This window comes from Gymnoscopelus microlampas (assembly GCF_963454915.1).
Source record: "Gymnoscopelus microlampas genome assembly, chromosome: 5".
Lineage (NCBI taxonomy): Eukaryota > Metazoa > Chordata > Actinopteri > Myctophiformes > Myctophidae > Gymnoscopelus > Gymnoscopelus microlampas.
The window spans coordinates 17,459,837-17,471,567 of NC_139942.1; the positions used below are offsets into that span (position 1 = coordinate 17,459,837).

Consider the following 11,731-nt stretch of genomic DNA (forward strand, 5'->3'; position numbering starts at 1 on the left):
GGCAAGTGTAAACGGTGGGTATACTGTTAATAATTGTTTGCCTATGCATAGGGTGGGATACTGTAATGTCACTGGGATTGTGTGTATTTGTTCGGCATAGTGCGCTGTGCTGGCTATTGTATAGTAAACGTATACTTTTGTTCATTATTGACTGTGTTTTTTGTGTTGTTATTCTTCCCCTGACTCCTTGCATTTTTTTTCGTCGCTACCCTTGCTGTGTCTTATAGTGCTGCCTCTGGCGACTGAATTCACTCACTCACTCACTCACTCATAACCAGTACAGTACAGTACAGTACAGTACAGTACAGCACAGCAATAACTACCTAATTCAGCAGCGGTTTGCAGGAGATCTGTGAAGATGCTCTCTCATATCTGCCTGCTGCCATCTTATCGCCTGCTTCTTTATTTCCTCTCCCTCGTACTCCACTCTTCCCGTCTGCTCTGCACGCTCTGTAAAATATGTATTTTCCCCCCTGAGCCTGAGACTCATTTCTCATTTCTTGCAACAGGAACGAGAGAGAGAGAACTCCAAAGAGCCGATTCTTTATTCTCCCCGACCGTCAAACAGCAACATCTCAAGCAGCACACGTCTCAGTAGAGACAGCAGCTTGGGACAGGTTGGGATTGGAATGTCACTCCAGCCTGTTGGAGGGGGTCAAAAGGCCCCAATCTAACAAGTCTTCAAGGCACCAATACATTAGCCCATTAGTTTATTATTTGGGGGGCAAATAGATTCAAATGAATGTAGTTTGTTCCCCCCAGCAGCACACCAAATGTAAAAATGAGTTGAATACAAGGGGTGGCAGTGGCTAAGGAGGTAGAGTGGCCCCTTGGGAAAATGAAGGTTTCTGGTTCGATCCCCGGCTCCCCCTGAGTTAGTGTCAAAGTGTCCTTGGGCAAGACACTGAACACCTAACTGCTCCTGTATTGGTGTCATCCCTTCCAATTTCACTTGCTTAATCTGTATCTGTCTGAGTTCTCTATGCTAATTGGATAAAATTGGTATCCTGACCTGAAAATGATTTTCTGTTTAATACACGATCCAGGTCTTTATATTGGATGTGATTTCTCCATCGCAACTCTTTCCCATCAAACAAAGTAATCCAAACTATTTTGTACTGCTTATTTTGCTTGTTGAAAGCATACTTGTATTAAGACATGACAGCAATACGGAAACAACGAAAATATCTCAATAAAAAATATATTTCATAGAATAACCGAATGTCATTTTGAAAACGATTAGTAGGAGCAGCCCTGTTTAATTGAATATCCACGCACACCCCTACCTAATTGTATATATTTATATAGCCCTATTTGCTCCAAGCTGTTTTAAAACAAATATATAGACTGTTAGAATAGGGTAGAATGACCCCTGTTCTTAACGAATTACCAAGATTTAATGAAAAAAAAGGCTGCATGCAGCAATTAAGCTTGTTTAGAAAAACGACGGGTGACGGGCTGGGCTGGGCCCAATTTGTCAATTATGGGTCGAGCCAGGCTCAAATATTTAGGCCCCATGAAAGCTCTAGTTTGAAGTGCTCATGTGGCCTATTATACTCGCTTCTTTTGGGCTTGTTTTCATAGACCTGGTTGCTTATTTCTCAAGCTAATTCTGGCAACACAGGTCCTGTGCGCAACAGCACACAGTGAGGATTTTACATGAAACATAAACCCGATGTTTGCCTTCTAAGCTCTGGACTTTCATTGCCTTTCAATAAAACCACATTTGATAGATATAAGTATCACCTACATGTTACTGATTTGAGAGAATGATATATTTTTGTAATCAGTTCATTATTTCCTGCGTAATCGATGAATAAAAATGACAATGCACAAATTGTCTTCTTTAAATAGACAATCATCTTATATAAATACAATTGACACAAGGAATTGACACCCTCCCTTCTGCTGAATATAGTAAAATTAGATATTTGTTGACAATAATAGCTTAGTAGAGAGAGGTGCGCGCTGTGCGTACTGGCCGTCTCCACGAATCCATTGCAGTCTGTGTGCTCTTTGCGGGTGGTTTTAGAATCCTTTCCCAAAGCCGCACCTGTGTGTGTGGGCAGAATAGCAATTTTAGGGATATAGTAACAACACGCCCACGGGCACGCCTCCACCCGCAAATAGCGGTGTCGGGATAATGGGTAACGGGTATAGCAGGTGCAGAATAGCGTTTAGGGACAGCGCCAGCTCCCTTATCCATATTTAACGGGTAATGGGTAGAAAATCGCGTGTTTAGGGTAACGGGTAGGGTTTTAGCCTGCCACAGAATAGGGCCCCTTTAGTGATTCCTATATATTTGAAAAATATATTTATATAGTTTTGCCCTTCCCTTCATTATATTTTTTTCTAAAATGCAATCATACATAGAATTCTGGGAAATTGCAAAGTGTGGTTGCGCCGACGCCGGTCGCGGGTTGCCGCCGCCGGGACTCGAGGGATACGCCGGGAGGAATACCCTCGGACAGCGCCGTAGGAAGCCATTCCCAGTTGAGGGGGATATATTTGTACCGGCCCACATGCACGAGCGCCACACATGCACGCGCCGTGCGACGTGCGATTCGAATTCGCTGCCGATCGGATCCCGCATTCGTGATACGTGCTGTTTTGATTTTAGGAAATAGGCATGCTTAAAGTGAATGGCACATCGAGTGGCAAAGCGAGTGGCAAAGCAACGTGCAAAGTGAGTTTAACAATGTTTAATGCAATCAGATATGACTTTTCTGTTTGGATGCATGGGCTGTCAAGGCCAGAAAGTATTTTTTTGACACTCAGTAGGCATTCCTGCATAACTTCCGGTTTTGATGATGATGTCACACGCATATCCTCTATAAGCAACTTGTCATATTAGTCAGATCCGGAATAGATGAAAGCCATTTAAAATATGTATACTATTGGAATCTATCATGATGAGCAGGCCTTGCATGGTTTCCACCGCTGTTGGTGAGTGAATGGGTAAATGTAATGCACATTGTAAAACGCTTTGGATAAAGGCACTATATGAAGGCACCATTGGACATTGGACTGGTTTGCTGTCATGATGGCACACCCATTCCTCCACACACTCAAAACTCCAGTTGGCAAAGAGAATTGTGACAACAGCTGGTGTTTTGGTCCCCAAGTAGGGCATGGTCTCTTTTCTTCTTTTTTTTTTCTCCTTATTTTTTTTCAGATTATGTAAAGTGCAGATTGTAAAGCTTTCACATTATGCGTCATACATAGAAAATAGTTGAATAAGATATGTTTGAAGGTTAAACCTAAAATAAAATTAAACTGGAGAAAATCTTCCTCAAGCGTCCGTGGTTACCCCAGACAGTGGTTCTCAAACGTTTTAATTTCAAAGACCCCCAGTTTGGTATGTATTAGCGCCATGGACCCCCATAACTCGGGTCCATTTGGTTCCATTTGTACACTCTCAGAGTTACAAACCTATAAGGTTCCATTTGGTTCTATTTATACATTCTCTGAGTTACAGACGTTTAAGGGTCCATTTGGTTCCTAACTATCAATCATTTTGCTGGGGACCCCCTGGAACCCTTTCAAGGACCCCTGCCGGTCCCAGGACCCCACTTTGAGAACAACTGTACTAGGCTATGTCAGCTGTCTGCTCAACACACTGGCACTATCACTTATGTATACACTTTAAATATTTGATATCTGCTGCTGAGTTGTGTCTCTCACCTGCACATGAGACTGTGATTCTATATCTGCTGCTATTTATATCTGCTGCAAATGTCTCTAAAACCGAATTTCACCAACCTTTTACACCTGCAAACTTGTGATTGTGACAATAAAGTTTAAATTGAGATTAAGTTGTCAGTGGCGCCAGCTAACACTCCCTCAGCAAACAAAGTTGACAGAGCTAGCATGTTTAAATTGCTGAATGCACTGTACATTAAAAATAAACAGTTATTGCAAAAGTAAGCAAAATAACATGTGGAATTGTATATCTTATATCATAAGCTTTTAAGCTTAATGCATTAAGCCAAAATGCATATTCCTGTTTTTGTTTCGTTTTTTAAGTCAAATAGACATAATCAGCAAAACTCCTGCACAACTTCTTGCCCGAGAAATGGCTGCTTACAGGATATCAGGATGTCCCTGCATGCGTAAGTGCATTAAGAAGTCAAGTTATTTGTGAGCCACATTGTTTTAGACACCAGGCGAGTGTGGTTTGCCGCAAGACTTAACACTTTATTCGCTGATAGCATAAATTTGGTCCAACTCGCATTGTTAGTGTGTTCACTTCATTCACTGTACATAAACACCCTATATAAGGATACAAACAAGCCAGCTGTTGTCAGGGAAAGACCTTGAACAATTAATTAGAAAAAGTCCCACACAGCGAAAGCGCCCGCTTGGAATCCAAACTGTGCCAGGATTTATTCCAAACAGCTTCTCTCTCCCTTTTCACTATACCAGCGCTAGTTTGTGTGACCCCCGCTAACAATGACTTCATTGATTCTGCCACGAAGCTGAATATCATATTATTAGTATTTTTCTTGCCTTTTTAGTTTCATATAGTTTCTGGGGCATAGTTTAGTAGCCGTCCATCACTGGTTCTATAGTGGAGGCTGACCCAGAGCCTGCTGGGAACTGAACTGTAGTTAATTAGTGCACAAAGCCAGGGGTACAAAAGGAGGAAGGAGGGGGGGGGGGGGACCCACAGAGAGTTGGGTGGGTGAAGTTCTCTGCTTTAGGGGGGGTGGGGGCAGGGTTGCCAGATCTGCTTATTATAATTTCCCCGCAAGATTGAGCTTGTAGATCTGCTATTTTCAAATATCTGATGTATAGGCTATGTTAAAGTGCTCTTGAGGCCCATAGTCGCTTCTTTTGGGCTGGTTTTCCTAGACCTGGTTGCTTGTTTCTCTCACAGAATCTGGCAACACGGGGTATATATCCAAGATGTGTGGGTTAAGTGAAGGAAGGGGTCGGGTTGGGGGTCTTTCTTGAGTTATTACGCATATAGCGGGGCTTGGCATGGGGGGGGGGTCAGGGGACGTGTTCGGAGGTAGGTTGAGTATGGGATGTTAGAGTAGGAGTATTCAAAGGCGGGTCTGGGCCCGGGGGGGGGGGGGGGGGGGGGGGCAGGGGTCCTTGAGGGGGGGGGGGGGGGGTACAAGGGGGTCCCCAGCTAAATGATTGATAGACAGGGATTTGGAAACCAAATGGGCCCTTACAGGTCTGTGACCCCGAGAGTGTAGGCTACAAATGGAACCAAGCGGACTCGCAATGGTTATGATCTAACCCCTGCTCATTTTGCTAGGATTGGATGGCTCAGGGTTGAGGACAGAGCACAGCAACTTACAATGGGCCTGGTCTTTAAGATACACCACAACATTGGGATCCCCCTGTATTTGTCAAAATACTTCCAAAACGTTGAAGTCCACGATCATAACACCAGAGGCAGCTCCACGAATCATGTTCAACCCAGATTTGGCTCAACAAAGGGAATGAACTCGTTCTCATGCTATTCAACAAAAATGTGGAATGCCCTACCAAAAGGAGTAAAGGAGTGTAAAACCCTACTCACTTTCAAAACTGCCCTAAAGATACACCTTCAGGAGGCTGCAATTCGAAAATGGCCCCTGTCCAAGTCTTAACTTCTCTCTTCTCTTGTACATATTTGTCACTCTTCATACCAGTAACCTGTAAGCTGATTGTATGACGCTCTGTATAGTGTGTATATCTGTCTGTCTCTTATATGTCATCATGATTTGTGTGCATGGGGAGCTCATTTTAAACAAGCTCAGTGCTTAATGAGTCTTCCAGTTTAGTAGACCTTGTATTGTGAATTTGTACTTCCATGTACTGATGTTCTCATGTCTTACTAAATAAAGTACATCAATCAGGGGTCCGCTGCGTAATACACATCAAACTGGAGGTCCTTTAAATGAACCACATGCCCCAGCATCCATCCATATTCTGGGGGGGGAACATTAGCCAAAAGCAATTGCCACTCTGCAAGCTCACAACGTGCACATTGACAGCTTGTAGATCGGCTATTTGTTAGCGAAGAGATTTTGCGTGAAGTTATACGCAAGGGGGTCCCCAGCTAAATGATTGATAGACAGGGATTTGGAAACCAAATGGGCCCTTACAGGTCAGCGACCCCGAGAGTGTAGGCTACAAATGGAACCAAGCGGACTCGCAATGGTTATGATCTAACCCCTGTTCATTTTGCTAGGATTGGATGGCTCAGGGTTGAGGACAGAGTACAGCAACTTGCAATGGGCCTGGTCTTTAAGATACACCAAAACATTGGGATCCCCCTGTATTTGTCAAAAATACTTCCAAAACGTTGAAGTCCACGATCATAACACCAGAGGCAGCGCCACGAATCATGTTCAACCCAGATTTGGCTCAACAAAGGGAATGAACTCGTTCTCATGCTATTCAACAAAAATGTGGAATGCCCTACCAAAAGGAGTAAAGGAGTGTAAAACCCTACTCACTTTCAAAACTGCCCTAAAGATACACCTTCAGGAGGCTGCAATTCGAAAATGGCCCCCGTCTAAGTCCTAACTTCTCTCTTCTCTTGTACATATTTTTCACTCTTCATACCAGTAACCTGTAAGCTGATTGTATGACATTCTGTATAGTAGTGTGTATATCTGTCTGTCTCTTATATGTCATCATGATTTGTGTGCATGGGGATCTCATCTTAAACAAGCTCATTGCTTAATGAGTCTTCCAGTTTAGTAGACCTTGTATTGTGAATTTGTACTTCCATGTACTGATGTTCTCATGTCTTACTAAATAAAGTACATCAATTAGGGGTCCGCTGCGTAATACACATCAAAATGGAGGTCCTTTAAATGAACCACATGCCCCAGCATCCATCCATATTCTGGGGGGAAACATTAGCCAAAAACAATTGCCACTCTGCAAGCTCACAATGTGCACATTGACATTTGTTAGCGAAGAGATTTTGTGTGAAGTTATATGCCGAAAGAAAGCGGTCCAAGCACAGCGCCAGCTCCTCAGGTCCAGTTTGCTTTAGTCTTGTGGTTGAACGTTTGAGAGCCACATGTGTAGAGCTGTGGGTTGAGTTTGGGAGGTTAGGGGTGCGAGTCTGTCACTGTGGTCTGAGTTAGGGGGGGTTTAGTAGTGCATGGCCTATGGGCAGTCAGTGGTGGAAAAGGTACTCAAATTCTTTACTTAAGTAAAAAGTACCAACACTGCAATATAGAAATACTCTGTTACAAGTAAAGGTCCAGAATTCAAAATGTACTTGAGTAAAAGGACAAAAGTATTGGCATCAAAATATACTTAAAGTACCAAAAGTAAAAGTACTAAAATGTTTGAAAATAGCAGATCTACAAGCTTGTAGATCGGCTTGTAGATCGGCTATTTTCAAATAGCCTATGTATTAAATAGGGCTAAATGTGGTTAATATAATATTTATATCTGCAAAGTAACTAGTAACTAAAGTTTTCAAATAACTGCAGTGGAGTAAAAGTTCAATATTTGCCTCTGAGATGTAGTGGAGTAGAAGTAGAAGTATTGGAAATTGGAAATACTCAAGTAAAGTACAAATACCTCAAAATTGTACGTAAGTACAGCACATGTACTTAGTTACTTTCCACCAGTGCCATTTGGGTTATAGTGGGCTGGGGAGGTTATAGGGGAGTGGGGATGTGTGGCTGTCGACTGCATGGAGTCGTGGGGCGGTGGTGGCAGACAGATGAATTAGCAGTGTGAAGGGGTGCCTTGTCTGGGTTCGTCCATCCACACACCATGAGCTGAATGCAGTGGTGGAAAGTAACTAAGTGCATTTACTCAAGTTCAAGTACTGTACTTAAGTACAATTTTGAGGTATTTTTACTTGCTGGAGTATTTCCAATTTTCAGTACGTTTTACTTCTACTCCACTACATCTCAGAGGCAAATGTTGTACTTTTACTCCACTACAATTATTCAAAAACTGTGACGCATTGTGAGCTTGTAGATCTGATATTTTCCCCCAAAAAATTGACCCATTTGAAAACTTGTGAAATGGGACCTTCTGCATAATGAGTAGGCTACTTTCTACTTCTGGTACTTTAAGTACATTTTGATACCAATACGTTTGTACTTTTACATTTCCGGACTTGTAACAGAGTATTTCTACATTGTGGTATTGATACTTTAACTTAGGTAAAACATTTGAGTACTTTTTCCACCACTGGATGAATGCAGCCATATCCTGGCAGCCAGCAACACGCTACTGAGTCCCTGATGAGGGACAAAGGACCCGACGGGCTAGGCGGGCGGTAATGCACTTTAAAAAGAGAGAGAAAGAGACCTACAGAGAAATATAAAGGCACGATGCAGAGAGAGAGCAAAAGACACCAAAAAATGTCAATTATTCATGACATAAATTGATGTTAGTCTAGTAATCGCAGTTTATACATTAAACAATAGGAGTCAGTCCCCCCGTAACATGCACTTCTCTCTCGCTGCATCGAATAACAGATAGCCGACCGCACCGTGTAATCACTGTCGCCAGGTTTTGTGAGAGAAATAAGCAACCAGGTCTAGGAAAACAAGCCCACAATGAGAACATTAAATATGCATCGGCTATTTGAAAATAGCAGATCTACAAGCTTAGAACTCTCTGAAAACTCAATAAAATGTGGAACCACTGGTTCAAAGAATAGCCTAAATAAGCAACTACGCTTAGTTTAGAAATAAGCCCAAAAATCTGCGACCCGAAAACTACCAATATTTACAAGCAACATTACAGAAAAACAAGCCCAAAGTAGCTTATAATAAGCGGACATGGCAACACTGATCACCAGCGGGCTAAAAAGACACAGAGATTGCACTTAGGCTACAATGCACCCAGTGGCCTGTGGGAGGCGCTATCTCTCCACCGAAATCATGATGCGAGCACAGTTCATTTAGAACCCGAACATTGGTCCAACAAAATGTGTTCCGATGAATTCAAACCTCCACAGACGGTCGGCTGGTGCCCACGGCCACGGACCCCATGGTTGTCTGCCTGCCTGCCCGCGTCCCCCTCCCTCCCGGAGGGGTGTGTGACCTGAATGTTGGTTCGAGACCGGAGTAGCCAGGGAGGGTTGGTTGGCAGCTGCCCCCCAGTGTTGCCAGGTTTCGCAAGAGAAACAAGCAACCATGGCATATGAAAACAAGCCCAAAAGAAGGGGGCCCTTCGCCCTTTAAGAGGTTCGGGACGCTACGCGGCCCTCACATCTAGTAGCCTACAATATAGGATATATACTATTATTACAATTATCGTGGGCATGCACATGGCTACATAATTATGTAATGACAAACGCGATGCAACAACAGAGGACGATAGCAGATGAGTGCGGAGTGTGCGCACTCAAAATATTTGCATACTTTTAGTTATGTGTGGGTAAGGTGTGTGTTCCTGTGAGTTGATGTCTGCCTTGTGACAGTCACACACACACACACACACACACACACACACACACACACACACACACACACACACACACACACACACACACACACACACACACACACACACACGGGGCAGTTCACAGAGCACATAGGTTATGACCAGGCATGCATGTCGCTTAACACCTACACTGCAAGTCACACAATGGACAATTGATATGCATCTAGGCTTCTTCCTATGTTAATTCGCTAAGTGTGAGCCGGGAGCCTTTGAAAACCTTGCTGAGGTGCGAATTTAAAGTAGTTTTAAATCTATGCGTGTGCCTGCGTGTGCTCCTGGTCAAATAGGTTCCGGCACGGTGTGCAAGGCCGTCCAGTGAGCATTGCACCCCTGGTTGTGACTTTTACAGGGGCCAGTTTCACAAAGTCGCTTATAATAGTCGGACATGGCAACACTGCTGCCCCCCTAACCGCCCCCCCCCCCTCACACCCCCACACACACTCCCCCTCACTCACGCCCCCCCCCAACAACCAACCAACCCCCCTCCGCTTCTCTCCGTCCCAGAATATTGCCATTCCGACGCACACACACACAGTCACACACACAGTCACAGTTATACACGAACATACACGCGCACGTCACACGCACGCACACGCACGCACACACACTCCTCCTCCAGGAGCAACAGTCAGTCAGCTTGCTACATACACGCCACACGGACTGACTTGCCAAAGTGGATTTACTGCGCTTTGATTATTTCGGGTAGAAAACCAAAAAAAAAGGTGATCGGACCTATCTATGAATTTGGTGAATTAAGGTAACGAATTGAAAAGAAGAAGATTTGGATAGCTCGGTATAAAGTGCGATATGAAGGCGAATTCATGAGAAAGGGGGCTTGCTTTGTAGCGGGGGTCCGCGGCATGATCGGATCGTTGTTTGTTATTCATTCCACACATTGGGATTATACAGGATTCTCTGAATGAAAAGCAAATCGCGTTGGATTTTTTTTTTTTTTTTTTTTACGGGATGGTTGAAGGTTCCATTCCACCCCCACCCCCTCCCGTGCCTTGCTAAACTGAAGACATGAGAGTTGTGTAGGAGCGTGAATGAACCTCCAACCGCGGCGGTGGTGGTTTGTTTAGGTGATCTGGTGGTTTAGGTGATCTGGTCGTGTGGTTTTTACAGTAGATCTCCAGTCTCTCTATCCATAAAGGGTCCAGTCTGTATAGGAACACCTTTATTCATGTTGCAAGATCTCGTTTTATGACAATGGATTACTTGCTGTGGGCTTGCAGCCTTGCGCTCTCTGTTGTATGGGCTGTGGAAGGTAAGCTTTCATCTCACATTCCCTTATTAACTTTTATTATGAACGATCAGCCAGCCTGGCGTTTGTTTGGGTTGAATCGTCATGTACAGAAAGAAACATTAGATGTTTTAGTTGAATACATGTTCACGATGATCATTCTGAACATGTATTCAAATAAAACATCTGCTGTTTATTTGCATATGTTATTAGATATGATCATTGATCATATATATCTAATAACATATGAAAATAAACAATAGAATACGAATGATAATTGTGGTCCGTCCGCATATGAGTCAATGAAAACCACAAATCTTCCCATTGGTGAAATTGATCATGCATTTAGGCTACAATAGCTCTACTACATGTTTTGCTTCATCAGGGTATAGTGTCGTGTGGACTAAATGTGAGTTGCATCAATTTTCTTTGTACCATATTATGACTGCAATCCATGTAGGCTATACACACACGTGTCAACAACGCCTCCAGGACGTCTCATCTTCTCTCTCCCTGTGTGTGTGTGTGTGTGTGTGTGTGTGTGTGTGTGTGTGTGTGTGTGTGTGTGTGTGTGTGTGTGTGTGTGTGTGTGTGTGTGCGTGCGTGCGTGCGTGCGTGCGTGCGTGCGCGCGTGAGAAAGAGAGAGAGAGAGAGAGAGAGAGAGAGAGAGAGAGAGAGAGAGAGAGAGAGAGAGAGAGAGAGAGAGAACATCCCTTGTATATTACCATTGCTGCGGCTGTGCCCGGTTTGCTATTGTCCCTTTTGTTGTGTCACACCCACACAAGCTGTCTGTTGATGCCCACCACCTCACTGCCCCACACCTTCACTTGTAGTAAGACCACCAGTCTGGTATGGCGTGGCCACTGCATGCATGGGCGAGAGGTTCATGGTGGGCACTGACTGGCGCCTATTATTATTTCCTCATGCATTCATGTCACATTTCTTGACCGGCAGGCTCCCAGAGCAACTCTGCCAGTGTTAAAACAGACGGGCATTATTATGAAGACATTGACAGAGGTGTAATGATATAATAACGTAACATTAATAGGTAACAAT

General features: G+C 43.8%; 1 protein-coding gene across 1 annotated transcript in view; it reads right to left on the reverse strand.

The window, feature by feature from the left end:
• Positions 1-544: 544 nt before the first annotated feature.
• LOC311045954 (ephrin type-B receptor 3-like) overlaps positions 545-11,731 on the reverse strand; it is a gene marked incomplete at its 3' end in the record, with an annotated part of 43,117 nt that continues 31,930 nt past the window's right edge. The window contains exon 8 of the mRNA XM_084058026.1: positions 545-642. Within this exon, the coding sequence (XP_083914152.1) occupies positions 545-642 (98 nt within the window). The remainder of the gene's footprint in view (positions 643-11,731) is intronic.